Consider the following 22779-nt stretch of genomic DNA (forward strand, 5'->3'; position numbering starts at 1 on the left):
AAAAAAAAAAAAAAAAAAAAAAAAAAAAAAAAAAGAAAAAAGAAAACAAAAGAAAAAAAAACAAAAATAAAAATAAAAAAGAAGTAACTGATGTTGCTGGATAAGCCAGCATTACACCCATCAGTACAATCTATATATATATTTTTTAAGTGTTGCAAACTCCCTTGCATATCACAGTGCCTATACCTGTTTTTGCCTCTTTCTGTTGTCTTTTTTTTTTCAAAGATTTTGTTTTTCAGTCTGTGAACAGCATCCTCCAGGATTTACAAAAACAAAGAGGAGGCCGGGCGCGGTAGCTCAAGCCTGTAATCCCAGCACTTTGGGAGGCCGAGGCGGGTGGATCACGAGGTCAAGAGATCGAGACCATCCTGGTCAACATGGTGAAACCTCGTCTCTACTAAAAATACAAAAAATTAGCTGGGTATGGTGGTGCGTGCCTGTAATCCCAGCTACTCAGGAGGCTGAGGCAGGAGAATTGCCTGAACCAGGAGGCGGAGGTTGCGGTGAGCCGAGATCGCACCATTGCACTCCAGCCTGGGTAACATGAGTGAAACTCCGTCTCCAAAAAAAAAAAAAAAAAACAAAAAAAAAACAAAAAAAAAAAAAACAAAGAGGAAGTCTAAATCCAAGACAACTCACAGCAACACCCAAGATTTTTACTTTATTCAGTGGCTTAAACCTTTATAAAGGTTTTGAGAAATGAAAAAGTTGTAGGCATTCAAAATCATTGCACATTAGTTGCTGTAATTTGTATTTTAATATTTTGTTTAGTAGTGATCTTTGCTTTCAGATGGGGTAATTTTTTAAATGGACTAAAAATACCTGCTAACATTAATGATCTTTGCTTTTAGATGGAGTCATTTTTGAAATGGACTAAAAATACCTGCTAAATATTGGTGACAAAATGTACAGTTACAACTGACTTAAATGATATAAACAGAAATGATTTACGTAAACTAGTGAAGCTTACACCTAAAGACCTTTATTTGCATAGGCCTCTAAGGCCCTCAAGCTAATTTTTTTTTTTTTTTTTTTTGAGATGGAGTTTTGCTCTTGTTGCCTAGGCTGGAGTGCAATGGCTCGATCTCTGCCCACTGCAACCTCCACCTCCCAGGTACAAGCGATTCCCCTGCCTCAGCCTCTCAAGTAGCTGGGATTACAGGTGTGCACCACCACACCCCGCTAATTTTGTATTTTTAGAAGACATTGGGTTTCACCCAATGTGAAAGTTGGTCAGGCTGGTCTTGAACTCTTGACCTCAAGTGATCCACCCGCCTCGGCCTCCCAAAGTGCTGGGATTACAGGCGTGAGCCACCACACCTGCCACCACCTGCCACCCCTAGTAATTTTGTACTCATAATTCTATATTTTTTTGTAAACAAGGGCCTTCAAATTGTGGAGAAGAAAGTTCTAAATTGTAAGTCAAAAGAAAAAAGATGATTTATCACATTTTATTCCTATTCATTTTATGAGTTATAATAGTTTAATTAGATTTAGGGGTGATCTGAACATACCTTGCAAACTTTGGTTTAAAAATTTTTAACTGCTAAATTATTTAATAGCTTTTTTTTTGAGGGGGGGTGGTGGACAGTGTCTCATTCTGTCACCCAGGCTGGAAGGCAATGGAATTATCTTGGCTCAGCCTCCCAGGTTCAAGCAATTCTGTGTCTCAGCCTTCCAAGTAGCTGGGATTATATAGTTGGGTGCCACCACACCTGGCTAATTTTTCCATTTTTAGTAGAGACTGCGTTTTGCCATGTTGGCCAGGCTGGTCTTGAACTGGCCTCAACTGAAATGCCTGCCTCAGCCTCCCAAAGTGCTGGGATTACAGGCGTGAGCCACAGCCCCCAGCCCCCTAATAGTTCTTTACAGAAGTTATATACTTCCATATTTTACTTATATTGCAGTTCTCAGTCTTCGCTGCTTATTTTTTAATTCTCCATCAAACCCCAAACCAATTAAATCAGAATCTATGGAGGTGGAACCCAGCTGTCAGTATTAAAAAAAAAAAAAAAACTCCCTAGATGCCAGGTGTGGTAGCTCACACTTGTAATCCCAGCACTTTGGGAGGCCGAGGAGGCTGACTCATGAGGTCAGGAGTTCGAGACAGCCTGACCAACATGGTGAAACCCCGTCTCTACTAAAAATGCAAAAATTAGGCTGGTGGCACGCGCCTGTTGTCCCAGCTACTCAGGAGGCTGAGGTAGGAGAATCGCTTGAGCCAAGGAGGCGGAGGTTGCAGTGAGCTGAGATTGCGCCACTGCACTCCAGCCTAGGTGACAGAGGGAGATTCTGTCTCCAAAAAAAACCCAACTCCTCCTTACGTTACTAAAACATTGAGAACCAACCAGTACAGTATTCTAGCCAGTGTGGCAATTTTTTACCCTTTTCCGCAATCTTCTTAACTTTCTCCATTCCCCTTTGCCATCACCCCCAATTTTCATCATTTTGCTGTCAGGTAAAATACAGTTCTTTAGCCACCTCAATGGTGGCTACGTTTATATGAGGCCATAGGGACAATAATTTTGATTGAAATTTCTGAGGAGCTGGTGTGATTCAATATATTGGTTGATTCCATTATTTGACCTAGTTGACTGGTATTGTTAGCACCACCAGTCTTGAGAACAGGTACTATTATATCTTATGTTGAAAATGTAAAATTCGATGTATTTAAGTCAGGACATATCCTTATCGTTTTCTAGTTTAAGCTTAATATCAATCTTTGGAAAGCATTTTTTTCTGTCACGCATTCTTCTCTTCATATGATCATGTATTTCAACAGATAAATGGAAAACTAGCTTCAGCTAATAAGAACCTATAATTATATTTACCTGTAGGGCCATATTTTATTTTCTACTCACTTACATATGTCAAGATTTAAACTCCTGTGATTACTGAATACCTGAAGACAGGCAGTAGTCTAGTCTCAAGGGTCAGAAAATTAGGTTCTATTCCTAATGCTGGCATTAATCAGCATTGAAGCTCTACATCATTTCACTCATCTTTGACTCACTTTCCTTAAAGTAAAACAAGGGGATGAGAATCATTCCATGTTCTGACTTAAACAGAAATGCTATGATTAATTTTCACTCTTCACAATTTTTCATTCTGTTACGTCAAAGTCAGTCATCCTAAAACTCATTTTAAAACTGTGCTTAGAAATCAGAGATCGTAAATCTCTTATTTTTTTCCTCTGGTTATGTAATTCATGTTACACTAAATCTTGCTTTAACTCTTTGATATTGAAATCTATTTTTTTTTTTAAAGTCCCATTTAGCTAGAACATTAGATGTTTCCTCTATATTTTATCAATCACACATGTAAAGATAACCTATCAGATATTAATAAAAGCAGACAAAAAAAACCCTCAGTATACTCTTCCCTCCATACCCAAAGTATAGAACATGAGCATTTCCAATGCAAAAGTGCACTTCTAAACAGTAAGAGCATACTGGTTTTATTTGGCCCAAAATTATTAATATTGCAGCTTCATCACTGTGAAGCTCAACATCTTCCCTCATATTTGCACTCTACTCTTCACAAGACTTGTCTAGTCTTTAGTTTGATATGCTTTTTTTTAAAGCTTGTTGCTTTCTTGGATTTGTAGAATGTCTGTTTTAAATAACTTTAAATTTTTGCTGAAAACTTGTCATTCTGTTTCAGGAGAGCATAGAATGGGGGTTCAGCACCTCAGCAATGCTCTTTTAGTGTGCAGACAACCACAGGAACTTCTGAAGGTTTTCAAACACACACTCCCTCCCAAGGTATTTGAGATGCTGTTGCACAAAATTCCCCTTGTTTGCCAGGTGAGCAAATATTTAATTATCTTTGTGAAGTGTAAACAGTAAATAGCTATGTTATGCTTGAATATCAAACTATGTGTGTGAATTGCCCAAAATCTTAAATAAGTGAAATCTCTGAATTTTGGCTGCTTTAAGAGAAGCAAGCCTATTCTTTCATGTTCCTTTGACTATAATTGCGTATTTTGTTGAGTATTATCCGCATTTCAACACTTCAATTTTAAAGCAGAACAATACTTCTGCTTCCATTAACACACAAAACAGAAATCACTTTGGCAAATTTAAACATACAGGCTAACTAGTGTTTCCTTAAATATAGGTTTAAAATGGTATCAAATGAAATCTATTCATAAGCCGGTTGATTAGTAAGTATTAGTCCACTTACATTTTACTAAACTGCTTGGTTTACTTTTGCATCACCTAGAATTTCCTGCAGATGCTTGGATTTGTTTCAGGATTCATTAGCCATAAGACATTAACTTTGGTTTACTTATTATCATTGACAAGCCTTAAAATCGTTTATGTATGACTGTCAGCTTCTGCACAAAACACAAACATGAACTCCATTACAGTGTAACAGTCAACTCTTAAATATTACCAAATTAGGGCAGATGGGATGGTTTCCTGAAGATATATGAAAATGTAGGTAAAATAAGAATATGAAATGCCTACCCTGACACAAGAAGGGAGGCAAGAAAAGGATTGTGTATAGAAATGATTAGCAAGTAACTATTTTATGTATTTACCAGCAATCTGAAGCAGACATGAATGAACAGAAATGCTGGGAGGATGAGCCTGATTGAAAAACATTTCAACATTTCTACAGTCCAATGAGAATATTATATATAAACAACTGCTCAGTGATATTTCCATTTATTTTACTTTTAGTAATAAAAATTTTTCTATCTCATACATGATTGAACACATAATTTGCTTTAAAATTCACAGTCACAATTGAAGAAACAATGGTTTATTTTTCTAATCAAGTGACCAAGGTGCTGAATCAAAAGGCCTCAACAAATGTTGCATCTTATTTCATTGAACAATAAGACCTTCTATTTTGATTATTCTTGGTAAATAGCAATTTTGTTTCTCCAGTGGTTTCCATATGCCAAACAGTCATGACAGATGGTTTAACATGGTGGTTACTGCTTTCAAGGGATTCTATCAGAGGAATCCTCATTTTCAGTAAAGCAGCTATTGGCAATCTTTCATCAAAGGTCCATCCATCAGGACTTCTCTATCGTGGTTGGCCAAGGAGTCCTGCTTTGGCTGCCAGGGCTTCATTCTGCTGAATATGATATTCCTGAAATCTCATGGATATTCTTTGTGTCATTTTTAAATATTTCTGTAAGCAATGTTCTGAACAGGTGGTCTAGGAATGAAAAGGGAAGATCCAAGAGGCAACACAAAAATATGAATTTTTTTAAATGCATGAATTCTGAAAGAACCAGTGGGTAGTTTGCTTTTCTTTGAATATATCTGAGAATTAAATAGTATTAATTGGCAGCAACTGACCATAGCTTTCAACTGGCACTTTCATCCACTGACAAGCATTAATATATATTGAATGCCCACCAGTTTGTAGTCACTAAGAGCAATGCTAAGTCTATGCTTTCAAGAAGCTTCTGGACTAGATTTTCTGCAGATGTATTAAGTCAAAGCCCAGTAAGTTTTTTCCTTTTTAATGAGAAACAACATTCTTAATTCTCAACCTGGCCAGGCGTGGTGGCTCAAGCCTGTAATCCCAGCACTTTGGGAGGCCGAGGCGGGTGGATCACGAGGTCAAGAGATCGAGACCATCCTGGTCAACATGGTGAAACCCCGTCTCTACCAAAAATACAAAAAAAAATTAGCTGGGCATGGTGGCGCGTGCCTGTAGTCCCAGCTACTCAGGAGGCTGAGGCAGGAGAATTGCCTGAACCCAGGAAGCGGAGGTTGCGGTGAGCCGAGATCGCGCCATTGCACTCCAGCCTGGGTAACATGAGTGAAACTCCGTCTCAAAAAAAAAAAAAAAAAAAAAATTCTCAACCTTTTACTTTTTATGTATTTATTTTTTGAGACAGGTTCTCTCTCTGTTGCCCAGGGTAGAATGCAGTGGTTCACTGTGGCCTCAACCTCCTGGGCTTAAGTGATCTTCCTACTTCAGCTCCTGGAGTAGCTAAGACTACAGGCACACACTACCATGCGTGGCTAATTTTTAATTTTATTTTTTAGTAGAGATGAGGTCTCACTATGTTGCCCAGGCTGGTGCTTTTCTTTTTTTTTTCTTTTTTTTTTTTTTTTTTGTCAGAGTCTTGTTCTGTCGCCCAGGCTAGAGTGCAGTAGTGTAATCACAGCTCACTGCCACCTCTGCATCCTGGGCTCAGGTGACCCTGTCACCTCAGCTCCCGACTAGCTGGGATCACAGGCACGTGCCAGCATGTCCAGCTATTTTTATTTATTCTAAAGACAGGGTTTCACCATGTTGCTGAGGCTGGTTTCGAACTCCTGGGCTCAAGTGATCCACCTGTTTTGGGTTTCCAAAGTGCTGGGAGTTCAAAGTTACACTGAGCTATGATTATGCCATTGCACTCCAGCCTGGGTGACAGAACAAGACCTCATCTTAAAAAAACAAGTTAAGACTTCTAATTGGATTGGGTTTTCAGTATGAGCCACCAAATTCAAGCTTTGTTTTTTCCAAAGCCAACCAGAATTCCCAGGGCCATAAAGAAAGCTGTGCCAAGTTTCTCTTGGTTGGCCATCTTGACTGAAAGCTAATTAGTAAGAATCTTTGCTGTGGAACAATATCTCACCAACTGCAGGCATCTTCTCTAAAATGATCTGACTTGGCACAGTGTAACTGTCATATTAAACTTGGCGCTGTTAAACTCAATGCCATGGGTCGGTGACTGCTTCAGTTCTTCCAAGCAATGAAACATAAAAGATAGTCTAAATTCTTGTAATAAGTAGGAACAAGTGAAATGCTTAGGGGGATCCTACTTACAGTGTTTATGACAAGGTTGGAGAATTTTAGTGAGTAACAATTTCCATACCTCTTCAGGTTTTACTTCTCTTGTTGTGAAGTCTTTAACACAGTCCAAAAAGCAGGTCTCTGTAAGTTTATTGTAGGTCCCCAGAAATTCCTTAAACTACAAACAAACCAGAATGTTCTTTAATACATGGTTTTTAAAACAAAGATTTGAAACTTAAATTACTAGTATTTTATATTTAGACAAAATATATGGTAACACTTGAAATCATAGTTATTATACTAACTTAAATGGGTACAATATGATCTACAACATAGTCTTATTTTCTAGTTGAATATTTAATTTTTCCTTATCAGTCAAATTAAAAATACATATGCTTTATATCATTTACTATCCATTTTGGAAATGAAATAGAAATAATTGTTTTATGAAACCACTGGCTGACATTTTTTTTTTTTTTTTTTTTTTGAGATGGAGTCTTGCTCTGTTGCCCAGGCTGGAGTGCGGTGGTGTGATATTAGCACACTGCAGCCTCTGCCTCCTGGGTCAAATGATTCTCCTGCGTCAACCTCCCAGGTAGCTGGGACTTTCAGGTGTCTGCCACCACGCCTGGCTAATTTTTGTATTTTTATGAGACAGGGCTTCACCATGTTGGCCAGGCTGGTCTCGAACTCCTGACCTCAAGTGATCCACCCATCTGGGCCTCCCAAAGTGCTGAGATTACAGGTCTGAGCCACTGCACCCAGCCGACATGGTGGCATTAGTAGCACCTTACATTTTTTTGCAGTATCTTTCCCCCCTTAATGAGAATACCTTACCTGCTTTATCTGATCAGATTCTGGTATTTGTGCAGCCATATTCTTCTGGTACCTTTATTTAGTCACCTAATTTAAAAATTAAAAAAAAAAGTTTGTCAATCTATAAACAAATGTTTTTAGTCTAACTGAAGAGTTCGGGAATCACTGCTTGTATTTTGTAAATCTGTGTATCTAATTGTATGCCACCCCCCAATTTCTCAGATCATTAATGACCATAGAATCTTACAGCTGAGAATCAGATTTTCTAATGCTAGTTTGGGACTCAAAGGCCCTATCTAAATCTCTGCTACTTTGCTAAGCTACTTGTTTAAAGCCCCATTACTAGGTGGGTTATAAAGGAAACCAAGAAGGTGTGAGGTTTGGGCTTAAAAAAAAAATAGAAAAATCTGGGTGTGGTGACTCCCAACTGTAATCCCAGCACTTTGGGAGGTCAAGGCAGGTGGATCACTTTAAGTCAGGACTTCAAAACCAACTTGGCCAATATAGTGAAACCCTATTTCTACTAAAAATACAAAAATTAGCCTGATGTGGTGGTGCATGCCTGTGGTCCCAGCTACTTGGGAAGCTGAGGAAGGAAAATCGCTTGAACCTGGGATGTCGAGGTTACAGTGAGCAGAGATCATGCCATTGCACTGGAGCCTGGGTGACAAAGCAAGACTTCATCTCAAAATAATAATAATAATAACAACAAAAAAAAGGAAACAAAGAGATTTTTTGCTGTTTTCCTAAAATTACTTAACTATTCCATTAGTCACCAATTTGTTGGTTTAAAATTTTTTACTATTATACTTAATCCAATGTATCAAAAATTTTAACTTTTCAACATGCAACTAACATAAAAGTAAGACATTTTACATTCCTTTTCTTGTAGTAAGTCTTTGATTTTGGTGGGCATTTAACACTTATAAACCATATCTCAATTTAAATGCTAAATTTTCTTCAGAAATATTTGGCCTATATTTAGATTTAATAAAATCTACAGTTGAAGAAGTAGATTCACATATCTGGGCTGCTCCAAATGCACTTAGTAATTTTAAGTGCACTTGGAGCAGCTCAGATATGTCAATCTACTTTTTCTTTGACCCTTGCTACAATGATCCTTTTGCATTGTAAACACAAAGGTTCTATTAATAGTTAACAAACACCATTTGCTTAGAAATCAACAACCCTGGCCGGGCATGATGGCTCAGACCTATAATACCAATACTTTGGGAGGCCAAGGTGGGCAGATCACCTGAGGTCGGGAGTTCGAGACCAGCCTGACCAACATGGAGAAACCCCATCTCTACTAAAAGTATAAAATTAGCGGGGCGTGGTGGCATATGCCTGTAATCCCAGCTACTTGGGAGGCTGAGGCAGGAGAATCACTTGAACCCAGGAGGTGGAGGTTGCAGTGTGCCGAGATTACCCCATTGCACTCCAGCCTGGGCAAGAAGGAAATTTTGTCTAAAACAAACAAACAAACAAAAAAAACCCCAGAAATCTACAACCCTTATGAAAGGTATTCAGAGTTTTCAAAGTTACAGGAGTGTTACATTCTACTACACATTCTGTAGTTTGGAAAGGGCAATCACAGAGACTAATCAGAAATTTCTGAATATATGATAATTATAATCTAACTTGGGGGCAACAGGGAAGGGAAGACAAGTAAGTAAAAAAGCCTTTCTGAATTACTGAGATTTTCACATATCCTAAACGTAGGACTTAGGTTCAGTTAATCTAGATGTAAAAACGTGTATCACGTTATTTATTTACTGTATCCTAGTGAGTTCTAAAAAAGTTGAGCATCTCATATAAAAGATTTGTATAAAATAAAGCTGTTTAAAATAGAAATTAAACAGCATGTAAGAGGAAAACATCAATCATGTACACTGTAGACTAACATAAATACCACACATTTAGTTATGAGTTTTCTGATAACGAAGACAAAAATGATAAACTGAATATGCAAATCTTTCTTATTAGCTCATCAATTATTAAAGAATCTCTGAAAAACATAACATTTTTATGACATTTTGTTGAAACTAAGTAGTAATTTCAAGTTTAAGACAAAGTGTATGCCATCATCATGAAAAAAAATAACATTCTCATTTTGATTAACACATATAATCAATAGTAATTCCATTCCACCACTGCCAAACCTATCTATACTTTCCTCCTTTTTGCATTTATTCTTCCCTTTTCTTTTTTCCTTATCCTGTAAATTCACAATAACTAGGCCAAGCGTGGTGGCTCATGCCTGTAATTCCAGCACTTTGGGAGGCTGAGGCAGGTGGGTCACCTGAGGTCAAGAGTTTGAGACCAGCCTAAACAACGTAGTGAAACCCTGTTCCTACTAAAAATACAAAAATTAGCCTGGTATGGTGGCTCATGCCTGTAATCCCAGCTTCTCAGGAGGCTGAGTCAGGAAGCTTGAACCCGAGAGGTGGAGGCTGCAGTGAGCCACAATCACACCGCTCCAGCCTGGGCCACAGAGTAAGATTCCATCTCAAAAAAAAAAAAAAAATCACAATAACTATTGACATTTAAAAAATGTCATTTTCTTCATATGCACAGAATAGCCTCCCCACCCCCTTGCCAAGTGGTCAGTGGAAACCACACAGGGAGCCTAAATTCCACCCCTATTGGCAGTAATGAGGTACCCATCTCCATCTACTCTGGGGTGGTATCAAAGGAGGCCTACCTGGCATTCAGGACCTGCGTTACTGTTTCATGACAATTAGGCCACATACCCTTCTGTCATGCCATGTGGGGAGAGTAATGAAGCACTGTAGTCCTTTCCCAGCCAGGGGAGTTATCTGGTAAGGAGCCAAAATGCCTACTTCAACCTGCAGTAAGAATAAACTTCCTGCCCCTCCCCTCAAGTATCAAAGTGATGAATTTCTACTTTTATCTGGCCGTAATAAAGTGGTACCTCCCACCACCTCCCCTCATGGAGCAATGTCAAAAGGAGCCAGATAAAAGGATTAAATAAAATCTAGAGCCTCATAACACGATATGCAAGATGTCCAGGCTATACTATTTTAAAAAATCATTAATCACACCAAGAACTAGGAACATCTCAAACTGAATTAAAAAAAGACACTAGATGATCAACATTGAGTAACAAGTGTTAGGATTATCCGACAAAGATTTTTAAACAGTACCTTGTAAATACTTCAATGAGCAATTACAAGCACACTTGAAACAAACGAAAAAAATAGAAGGTCTTAGTAAAGAAATAGAAGATATCAAGACCGAAATGGAAAAAGTTTAAGAAGTGAAAAATACAATAAACAAAATAAACTCAGTGAATCACTGAATCAGAAGACAGAAAATAGAATTCTTCAATCTGAATTACAGAGAAAAACAGAATGAAAAACATTAACAGAGAATCAAGGACTTGCAGAAATACAAAAGAGCTAATATTTTGTCTCAGAGTCCAAGAAGGAGAGGAAGAAGAGGGTAGGATGGTAAAAGTACTTAAGAAATAATGGCTGAAAATTCTCCAAGTTTGGCAAAAGACATAAAGTTACAGATTCAAGAAGCTGAACAAACCCCAAACAGCATAAACCTGATGAAACCTACATCAAGATACATAATAGTCAAACATCTGAAAACTAAAGACAAGGCCAGGCACAGTGGCTCATGCCTGTAATCCCAGCACTTTGGGAAGCCAAAGCAGATGGACTGCTTGAGGTCAGAAGTTCAAGACCAGCCCGGCCAACATGGTGAAAGCCCACCTCTACTAAAAAAAAATACAAAAATCAGCTGGCCATGGTGGTGCACACCTGTAATCTCAGCTACTCGGGTGGCTGAGGCACAAAAATTGCTTGAACCCGGGAGGCAGAGGTTGCAGTGAGCCAAGGTTGTGCCACTGTATTCCAGCCTGGGCAACAGAGTGTGACTGTGTCTCAAAAAAATAAATAAGTAACAATAAATAAAATAAAAAATAAAGACAAAAATATGTTGAAAGCGGCAAGTGGAAAAACTATCTTGACTGCAGGCATAAAACTATTAGGATGACAGCAGATTTTTCTTCAGAAACTATGGAGGCCAGAAGGAAGTGACACAAAATGTTTCAAGTGCTGAAAGAAAAGAACTGTCAACCCAGAAACCTATATCTGGTGAAAACAACCTTGAGGAATAAAGGAGAAATCAAGACATTCTCAAATGAAGGAAAACTAAGAAAACATGTTACCAGCATAGTTATCTAAAATAATGGTTCAAGTTTTTAAACAGAAAGAAAATGACAAAAGTAGTAGTCCTGAAACATCAAGGAGGAAGAAAACATAGTGAGAAATATGAATAAGTACACTTCTCCTCTTGAGTTTCCTAAATTATGTTTGCCAGTTGAAGCAAAATTATAAAACCATCTATTGTGGTTCTAAATGTATGTAGACAATTAAGGTTTCTATACTTCATGCTAAATCGGTGCCATGAGGAAAAGTTTTAGCACTAAATGCATACATTAGAAAAGGAAACAGACCAGGTGTGGTGGCGCATGCCTGTAATCCCAGCACTTTCGGAGGCTGAGGTGGGAGAATTCCTTGAGTCCTGGAGTTCAACACCAGCGTGGGTCACAGGGTTTGGCTGGACTCAAGAACCCAAATCTTAACTTGAATTCCCACATGTTGTGGCAGAGACCTGGTAGGAGGTAATGGAATCATGGGAGCAAGTCTTTCCCATGCCATTCTTATGTTAGTGAATAAGTCTCACAAGATCTGATGGTTTTATCAAGAGGAAATCCCCTGCACAAGTTCTCTCTTTCTGCCTTCTGCCATCCATGTAAGATGTGACTTGCTCCTCCTTGCCTTCTGCCATGATTGTGAGGCTCCTCAGCCCTGTGGAACTCTAAGTCTATTATACCTTCTTTCTTTCTTTCTTTATACTTTTTTAAAATATTTTTTTCTACTCTTATACTCAAGTTGATTGTATGGCTAGGTACAGAATTCTAGATTGGAAGTTACATCTTTAAGAATTTTTTTTTTTTTTTTTTTAAGATGAGGTTTCACCCTCATGGCCAGGCTGGTCTTGAACTCCTGACCTCAGGTGATCCACCCACCTCGGCCTCCCAAAGTGCTAGGATTACAGGCGTGAGCCACAGCGCCCGGCCTACACCTTCTTTTTTTTAATTTTTTTTTTTTTTTGAGGAGGTTTCACCATGTTGGTCAGGCTGGTCTCAAACTCCCAACCTCAGGTGATCTGCCTGTCTTGGCTTCCCAAAGTGCTGGGATTATAGGTGTGAGCCACCATGGCTGACCCAACATCTCTTTCTTTTGTAACTTGCCCAGTCATGGGTGTGTCTTTATCAGCAGTGTGAAAATGGACTAATACACTGGGCAACATTGTCAGACCTAATCTCTACCAAAAAAAAACAAAACAAAAAACAATTAGCTGGGGATCATGCCATTGCATTCCAGCCCAGGTAAAAGAGCAGGACCCAGTCTCAAAAAGAAAGAAAAGAAAAGAAAGAAAGAAAGAGACAAAATGTCTTTGGGCTAAGATAAAAAAGAAAAAACAGAGAGATATCTTAAATCAGTAAGCACCTAAAAAAGAAGAGCAAAAGAACCCAATGAAGGAAATAAAGAGCAGAAATCAACTGAAATGAAAAGAGAAAAAAAGAAAGAGAAGATTCTTTGCAAAGATTAATAAAACTGACAAACTTACTAGCAAGAGAGAAGACACCAATTATACTATCAGGAATGAAATGAGGTATACATTACTACAGATTTTGCAGACATCAAAAGGATAAAACAACTCTGCATACATAAACCTGACAACTTCTTTATGAAGTAAGTGTTACCCTGGTATCAAAACCAGACAGAGTACAAAAAGGAAACCTTAAAAATATCCCTTATGAAAGATATACAAATGTTTATTATTATTAATATTAGCAAATATAATTCAGCAATATATTAAAAAGAATTATACATTTTGACCAAGTAGTGTTTATTCCAGGGATGCAAGACTGGTTTAATATTTGAAAACTAGTCAATTTAAGTCCGCATATTAATAAAGAAGAAAAACTATGATCATAGAAATTGTTGCAGAAAAAGTATTTGAAAAAATGCAATACCCATTCATAGCAAAATGTCTCACAAAAAAAGGAAGATAAGTTTGATAAAGAGCATGTACAAAAAACCTACAGCCACACTTAATGGTGAAAGATAATACCTTCCCGTAAGATTGTAAGCAAGGACAGATGTCCACTCTCACCACTGTTATCTAACATATTGCTGAAAGTTCTAACCAGTGCAGTGAGGCAAGAAAAGGAAACAGACATAAAGACTGCAGAAGAAGAAAATAAAACTGTTCCTGTTTGCATGTGACATAATTATGAACATACAAAATCAGAAAGAATCCACAAATGAACTCCTAGAATTAATAAGCTCAGCAAGGTCCAGTATACAAGATAAACATATTCAAAAAATTAATTGTGGTTGGGTGCTGTGACTCACATCTGTAATCCTAGCACTTTGGGAGGCCAAGGTGGGTGGAGTCAGCAGTTTAAAACCAGCCTGGCCACAATGGTGAAACCCGCCTCTACTTAAAATACAAAAATTAGGTGGGCGTGGTAGCAGGCACCTGTAATCCCAGCTACTCGGGAGGCTGAGACAGGAGAATTGCTTGAACCTGGAAGGCAGAGGTTGCAGTGAGCCAAGATCATGCCACTGCACTCTAGCCTGGACAACAGAGCAAGACTGTTTAAAAAAAAAAATAAAAATCAATTGTATTTCTCTATACCATCAATGAACACATGTATAGTGAAATTAAAAATACAGTATCATTTATAATTACTCAAAAAAGAAAAAAAAGATTTAGGGGCAAATGTAACAAAACATGTATAGGACTTGCATGTGGAAAACCAAAATGCTGACAAAAGAAGTCAAAGACCTCAACACACACAGAGATACAGTGTGTGTTCAGAAAACAGAAGACTCAATGTAGTAAGAATGCCAATTTTCCCAAGACTTATACAAGCTTATTTCAATTCCTATCAAGGTCCTAACAAGATTTCCTGTAAATATACACAAATTTATATGGAAAGCATTTATATAGAAATTTATATAAAATTTATACAAAAAGCAAAGGGACTAGAATAGCTAAAACAAATTTGAAAAATGAGCAATAAAGTGAGAGGAATTGGTCTACCTGATTTCAAGACGTAAATAGCTTACAGTAATCAATGCTGTGTGCCACTGGTGGAGGGACAAATAGTGGAATATAACAAAGAATCCAATAACAGATTCACACCAAAAAACCCAGCTGGCTGCGCGAGATGGCTCACACCTGTAATCCCAGCACTTTGGAAGGCTAAGAAGGGAGGATCGCTCGAGCCCAGGAGTTGAAGACCAGCCTTGGCAACACAGTAAGACCTTGTCTGTATAAGTAATTTAAAAATTAGCTGGGCATGGTATTGCATGCCTGTAATCCCAGTTACCTGGGAGGCTGAGGCAGGAGAATCACTTGACCTTGAGAGAGGTAGAGGCTGCAGTAAGCATGGTTGTGCCACTACACTCCAGTCTGGAAAACAGAGTGAAACCCCATCTCAAACACACACACACACACCCGGCCAACTGATTTTTGAGGAAAAAAAAAAAAATGATGTGCGAACTAAGTTTCTCACCTAATACAAACATTAACTCAAAACGGATCCTAGGGGCCAGGTGTGGTGGCTCATTCCTGTAATTCTAGCACTTTGGGAGGCCAAAGTTGGCGATGGCTTGAGCCCAGGAATTTGAGAACCGCCTGGGTAACATGACAAACCCCATCTTTACCAAAAATAAAAAAATTTTTTTTTTAGCTGGGCCTGGTAGCACACACCTGTAGTCCCAGCTACTCAGGAGGCTGAGGTAGTAGGATGGATTGAACCCAGGAGGCAGAGGCTGCAGTGAGCCGAGATTGTGCCACTGCACTCCACCCTGTCTCTAAAAAATAAAAAAGGATCAGGGACTTAATGTAAAAGATAAAACTACAAAAACTTTTATTATTTTATATTAATTTTTTGAGACAGAGTCTCACTCTATTGCCCATGCTGGAGTACAGTGGCGCCATCTTGGCTCATGACAACCCTCGCCTCCCAGATTCAAGCGATTCTCCCGCCTCAGCCTCCCAAGTAGCTGGGACCACAGGCACACACTGCTGCATCCAGCTAATTTTTGTATTTTTAGTAGAGACAGGGTTTCACCATGTTGGCCAGGATGGTCTTGATCTCCTGACCTTGTGATCTGCCCACCTTGGCCTCCCAAAGTGCTGGGATTACAGGTGTGAACCGCCGCACAGCCTATTTATTTATTTTTAATAAAGACAGTGTCTCACCATGTTGCCCAGGCTGGTCTCAAACTCCTGGGTTTGAGCAGTCCTCCCACCTTGGCCTCCCATAGTGCTGGGATTACAGGCATAAGCCATTATGCTTGGCCAACTACTAAAACTTTTAGAAAAACATTAGAAAATTTAGATTTAGGGCCTGCTAAAGAGTTCTTATATTTGAAATCAAAAACACAATCTATAAGAGGAAAAATGAACAAATAAATTAGACTTCATGAAAATCAAAAACAAAATTAAAACTAAAATTAAAAACTTTTGCTTGGTGAAAGAACATTAAGAGGATGAAAAGCTACAGACCTGGAAGAAATATTTGCAAACTACATATCTGACAAATAATAAATAGAAGATAATAAAGAACTCTTAAAGCCCAACAGTAAAAACACGAACAATCCGATTAGAAAACAAGCAAGAGGCATTAAGAAGGCATTTCAGCAAAAAGGATATACATGAAAAGATGTTCAACATCATTAGCCATTAGGGAAATGCAAATTAAAACCAAAACAAGCTGCTGGGCATGGGGGCTCATGCCTGTAATCCCAGCATTTTGGGAGGCTGGGGCAGGCGGATCATCTGAGGTCAGGGGTTTGAGACCAACCTGGCCAGCATGGTGAAACCCTATCTCTACTAAAAATACACAAATATTAGCCGGGCATGGTGGTGTACGCCTGTCCTCCCAGCTACTCAGGAGGCTGAGGGAGGAAGATTGCTTGAACCTGGGAGGTGGAGGGTGCAGTGAGCCGAGATCATGCCACTGCAATCCAGCCTGGGTGACAAGAGCAAAACTCTGTCTCAAAAACAAAAACAAAAAAAAACAAACAACAACCAAAACAATCTACATACCTATCAGAATGGTGAACATAAAAAAAAAAAAAAACAAAAAAAAACAGTGGCAATACTAAATGCTGGTGAGGACATAGAACAACTGAATCACTCACATATTCCTGTTGGGAATGTAAACAGTTTGATAGTTTCTAAAGAAGTTATATGACCCTGCAACTGCATTCCTGGACATCTGTCCTAGATAAATGAAAACTTGTGTTCACAGGAAATCCTATATGTGAATGTTTATAGAAACTCTATTCTTAACAGTCAAAAACTGAAAACAACACAAATGTTCTTCAGTGGGTGAATGGTTAAATTGGTACATCTACACCTGTAATACTATTCAGCAATAAAAAGGATGAGGTATTGATACATGCAAAAGCCTGGAGAATTCTGCTGAGGAAAAAAAGCCAAACCTAAAAAGTATATACTGTATAATTCCACTTATACAACATTCTTGAAATAACAGAATTGCAGAAATGAAGACCATCTAGTTGCCAAGGGTTAAGGAATGGATGGGGGCAGGAGTAGGAAGAAAGTAGGTGTTGCTACAAAAAGGCAACACAAGACCTTTGTAATATTCTGTATCTTGACTATATCAGTATCAGTAGCCTGGATGTGAAACTGTATTCCAGTTTTATAAGATGTTACCACTGTGGAAAACTGGGTAAAGGACAGGGGATCTTTGTATTAATTGTTGTAAGTGCATTTCAATCTACACTAACTTCAAAATAAAAAGCTTAATAAAAAAGAAAAAAAAATGATACTGTGTAACAGTAATGATACTGTGTAACTGGTATTTGCCAAAGAACAAGATATAGCTGGTAGATATTGTTAGCAAGTGTTCCAAGCTAGAGTTCTTCTGGATTCCCACTAGGAAACAGTCTGAAAATATCTCAGAACTAGTAAAACAACTTCTAAGGAAGTATTAAATGAAATCACTGTTTTGTGAGAACTTGAAAAAAAATACAAGGGTGATAAAATATGTATTAAGGTATTTGGTTTAACAATAGGTTCCTAGCAGAAAATACAAAAGGTCATCTGATAGACCTGAGCCTCTTGAACTGTGGAATTAGGACAGCACACTCACTGCACCTCAGGAGGACAATCAGCAAACTGGATTTTTTACAGTTCACATCAAACAACAACAACAACAACAACAAAAAACCACACACACAGACCTGATTTCCTTCCTACAATGCCAAAATCTGTTGTTCTTTTGAAAAAAAATTCCATCCTTGTATTTCTTTGGGTTAAAATTAATATTTATTGACTTATCAACCAGAGGTCAGTGAGACAGAAAGTATGAAATCTTTAAATGTTCTCAGTTTCAGACTGGTATACTGCTGGGTCTACACACACCCTGTCCTTATTATACACCTCATGGTGACAATCAATGGCTGCTACTGAAAAATCTGAAAAGACATAGATGAAGAATACCTCAAATGCTGTTGGTCTGAATCTTCTTTATTTTTTTTTTTTTATTTATTTTTTTATTTTTTTATTTTTTTTTGAGACGGAGTTTCACTCTTGTTACCCAGGCTGGAGTGCAATGGCGCGATCTCGGCTCACCGCAACCTCCGCCTCCTGGGTTCGGGCAATTCTCCTGCCTCAGCCTCCTGAGTAGCTGGGATTACAGGCACGCGCCACCATGCCCAGCTAATTTTTTTTTTGTATTTTTAGTAGAGACGGGGTTTCACCATGTTGACCAGGATGGTTTCGATCTCTTGACCTTGTGATCCACCCGCCTCGGCCTCCCTAAGTACTGGGATTACAGGCTTGAGCCACCGCGCCCGGCCATGAATCTTCTTTATTGATTAATTTATTAATATATATTACTGTAACAGTGTATGTTTCCTTTTTTCAATGAAATAAAGTTTATCATACTATAAAAGTAATATATTTATTGACAATTTGGAAAACCAAAGATAAAAAAAAATTTCTACTATTCACAGACCACTGTTAACATTATGATTTATTTTCTTTAGAATCACTTGATTGTGCATTTTATTTATTTATTTTTGAGACAGTCTCTCACTCTGTGGCCCAGGCTGGAATGCAGTGGCACAATCTTAGCTCACTACATCTTCTGCCCCCTGGGTTCAAGTGATTTTCGTGCCTCAGCCTCCTGAGTAGCTGGGATTACAGGCATACACTACCAAGCCTGGCTAATTTTTGTATTTTTAGTAGAGATGGGGTTTTATGATGCTGGCCAGGTTGGTCTTGAACTCCTGACTTCAGGTAATCCGCCTGCCTCAGCCTCCCAAAGTTCTGGGATTACAAGCATGAGCCACTGTGCCCAGCCCAATTTCATATATATATATATTTTTATTATTTTTTCCAGACCTACAGTTAAACTCAAGAGCTAACAATCAGCAGTTTTCTTAAGTCTGCTTAAATCTCTAAAGCTATCCTCTGTAGTCACCAGGATCTCTCAAGACTATGGTATAGGTCAGGCATGGTGGCTCAAACCTGTAATCCCAGCACTTTGGGAGGCTGAAGCAGGTGGATCACTTGAGGTCAAGAGTTCGAGACCAGCTGGCCAACATGGTGAATCCCCGTCTCTACTAAAAATACAAAAATTAGCCAGGTGGCATATGCCTGTAATCGTGGAGGCTGAGGCCGAAGAATTGCTTGAACCTGGGAGGCAAAGGCTGCAGTGAGCTGAGATTTCGCCACTGCACTCCAGCCAGGGTGACAAAGCGAGACTCTGTCTCAAAAAAAAAAAAAAAAAAAAGGAAAAGATTACAGTATACATAATTGTAGGCAACTGGTTCAGAGAAAATACTGGGGATGATTGAGTAAATAAATGATTTTCAGAGTTACTTACTAGTTTGCGGTCTTCTAAATCTTTCACTATTCACTTTGCAGTTATTTAATAGTAAGTTTAGATTGACAAATTCCACTAGCCACATAAACCACCTGATGGTGAGAACAGGTAGCAGTAATGTAGTTGTCCTTTTATTTGATCCTAGCTTCCAGATATTACAGCAAATGTTTGTTATTGTAGCAGCAAAGACCAATCAGGGGTTACCTTCTGATTACATCCCTGAAACCTGGAGAAGGAGAGAATAAGGGAATTCAAGAACCACTAGCCTAGATCTTGGGGATGATTACAATGATGCCGCTAATCTTGCAGCAAGCAAAATATATCATAGAACCAGAGAACTTAAGAATAAAGGGAGATCTTATGAGTCATCAAGCGCAAACCTTTTCTGATGCATGAGTTTCCTTTCTGTTTTGGAAAAGTAGTTGTCCAAACCGCTTGAATGTCTCCAGTAAGGCCTGATTTCTTACCTGAAAAATGAGGGTGTTATAATATGATTACTTAGTCCCCTTCAAGTTCTAATAGTGTTTTCAGTGAAATGTAAACTTCTGTTGGCTAATTATTTTTTTTTAAAAAGTTTCTCCCTTTTTAGTAAGTGAAGTTAATGTCCTCTATTCTGAAGTTACAATTCTTTGGCATATTTGTTACTATTAAAAAAAGAATACTTAATGTCATGCTATCCTTATTTGTCCAGGTGTAAGTATACATTATACTTCCCTTATGATTTTCCTAATAATTCTGGGAGGGATGGTTCAGAAATCTTAAGAAACTTACATGAGGTCATTTATACAGATAGTATATGGGCAGCTAGAACCTAACGTGTTTGGACTTCAAAATCCAGTATTTTTCCCCATTGCACCTATAAAATGTCTTATTATAACATATATCATCTACCTAAAAATATTTTCCAAATAGCCCAATATATATTATAAGCTAAGTGACTGACCAAGCGCAGTAGCTCAATCCCAGCACTTTGGGAGGCTGAGGTGGGAGGATTGCTTGAGCCCAAAAGTTCTAGACCAGTCTGGGCAACATGGCAAAACACCATCTCTACAAAAAAATATAAAAATGAGCCAGCGTGGTGGTGTGCACCTGTAGTCCCAGCTACTCAGAAGGCTGGGGCAAGAGGATCACTTGAGCCCAGAAAGTGGAGGCTGCAGTGAGCCATGATCATGCCACTGTTCTCTTGGCTGTGTGACAGAAAGAGACCCTGTCTCAAAAAAAAAAAAAAAAAAAAAAAAGTATAATCTAAGTCATAAAACCTAGCATCACAAACATGGATGCCAATCTTAGGTGTTTCTTGATGGGATGCAGTAAGACAGCAACACCTATGTGGTATTCTGAAAAGTTTCGTATGGCTCTGATCATGAGGGAATAATTAAGAAAATCTATAACATGGAACAATTTGTAAGACAACCTGGCTGGTCTTTTCAAAAGTGTCAGTCATAAAGAAAAGGGATTGAGAGGGCTGACCTAGATTAAGACAACAAGGCCTGGTGTGGTGGTGCACGCCTGTAATCCCAGCACTTTGGGAGGATGAGGTGGGCGGATCACGTCAGGTGAGGAGTTTCAGACCAGCCTGGCCAACACGGTGAAAACCCATCTTTACTAAAAAGACAAAAAGCCAGGTGGAGTAGCTGGCGCCTATAACCTCAGCTATTTGGGAGGCTGAGGCAAGAGAATTGCTTGAACCTGGGAGGTAGAGGTTGGAGTAAGCTGAGATCATGCCACTGCACTCCAGCCTTTGTGACTGAGCAAAGATCCATCTCCCCCTACCACCCCCCCCCCCCCCAAAAAAAAAGAGAGAAAAGAGAAAATAAGCCTGGGCAACAAGGCAAGACCTAGTCTGTACAAAAAAGTGAAAAAAATTAGCCGGCGTGGTGGCAAGTGCTTGTAGTACTAGCTACTCAGGAGGCTGAGACAGGATTGCCTGGGCTCAGAAGTTCAAGGCTGCAGTGAGCTATGATCACTTCACGACAGAGGCTCTAAAGAAAGGAATTACAGAGTCATGACAAAGGAGTTCTAAGACCCAAATTAAGTTATTTATTTGTCATTTTAATAATTCAGAGTGCCTACACTCAGACCTTAGGTCACTGTTTGTTTCACGTGTTTCACCTTAGAAAGTAAGAGTTAAACTATCTCCAAGGTCTCTGCCAGCTCTGACATTGTAGTTCTTTCAATATACTCATAATATACAATAAATTGTGAACAGGTACCACCTATGAGCCTAATTCCGAAGGGAAAATGTAAATAAAATAAAATGATCATTAATTAGAGAAACTCAGCAAGGTACAAAATAATAATAATAATAATAAGACGTTCTTTAACGGTGAGCCCCTAAAGTCAATTTTAAGTCTAGACTTCTATGAAAGTAGACCGCCGAGATGTAAAACAAAATTCGTTAGCTTTTAGATAGGATTACATTTTTTTGCTTTGATTATTCTAAAGCCTCTTGTAAGGCGTAAAGGGAAAGCTCTAACTAGCGCGTCCTAGGAAATGAGGAGATCTGGGAAGGGGTGTTAGCCCTGGCGTTACGTCTAGAGACGATTTTTACGGAAAGTAGGATCTTCCCCCCGGCAGCTCAAGGTCACAGTGTCAATACCTTATAGTCTAATTTCAGTGTCCTAAAACAAGACCCGGACTCCCCTAATCCGGGTTGGGGGTGGCTCAGGGCCTAAAGTTCCTAGCAAAGCCCAGGTGACGCTATCCCCAGGAAGGTCTGAACACGACCGGGGAAAGCACTGTCCGGCTTCGCACCCCCCCACTTCGCACCCCACTTGCCCCAAGTACATGCGGCGGCCTCCTCCGGAGACCCCGCCACCTTTCTGGAGCGTAACCTGCCACCTCCCGCCAGGGAACCCCGGATTCTCACAGCAGAGAAGATACCATACTTAAGCACAGGCTCTCGCATCCGACATCAGTACAAGGCTATTGGGTGCTGGGGGTCGGCTGAGCCTCGGGAGGGAGGGTTGGGTACAGGACTGGCGCGGCGGCCGCCAGATGGGAAAGAACACGTGGGAGCAGTGATGTCAAGTGACACTTAAACCCTTAGACGCCGATTCGTTATAATGTGAAAAAATCTGGAAGAAAAAGATGGTACCATCAGCGAATTCTAAAGTCTCCGAAAGATTAAACTCTGTGATTGTCTGCTTAGACAACGCTTTGTATTCCTGACTTCCTCTCCAATAACGACCCGAATCTGTCGAAACTCTTTAGAAGCCTAATTTACC

General features: G+C 39.1%; 2 protein-coding genes across 2 annotated transcripts in view; one reads left to right on the forward strand and one right to left on the reverse strand.

Moving 5' to 3' along the window:
* Positions 1-4663, forward strand: part of TOMM20L (translocase of outer mitochondrial membrane 20 like) — a 9404-nt gene extending 4741 nt beyond the window's left edge. Inside the window, exons 2-4 of the mRNA XM_032251293.1 lie at positions 1384-1417; positions 3584-3806; positions 4550-4663. Of these exons, the coding sequence (XP_032107184.1) occupies positions 1384-1417; positions 3584-3806; positions 4550-4603 (311 nt within the window). The 3' untranslated portion in view covers positions 4604-4663. The remainder of the gene's footprint in view (positions 1-1383; positions 1418-3583; positions 3807-4549) is intronic.
* TIMM9 (translocase of inner mitochondrial membrane 9) lies at positions 4512-22624 on the reverse strand. Its single transcript, XM_032251199.1, has 5 exons — positions 22441-22624; positions 19933-20019; positions 7591-7656; positions 6836-6931; positions 4512-5175 (listed from the first exon to the last, which is right to left on the reverse strand). Exons 3-5 carry the CDS (start codon positions 7627-7629, stop codon positions 5041-5043), a joined length of 270 nt encoding a protein of 89 aa, XP_032107090.1. The 5' UTR covers positions 7630-7656; positions 19933-20019; positions 22441-22624; the 3' UTR covers positions 4512-5040.
* Positions 22625-22779: the final 155 nt, after the last annotated feature.

Source organism: Sapajus apella, unplaced genomic scaffold (genome assembly GCF_009761245.1).
Source record: "Sapajus apella isolate SASKATOON/1434 unplaced genomic scaffold, GSC_monkey_1.0 scaffold74, whole genome shotgun sequence".
In the NCBI taxonomy this organism is placed as follows: Eukaryota; Metazoa; Chordata; class Mammalia; order Primates; family Cebidae; genus Sapajus; species Sapajus apella.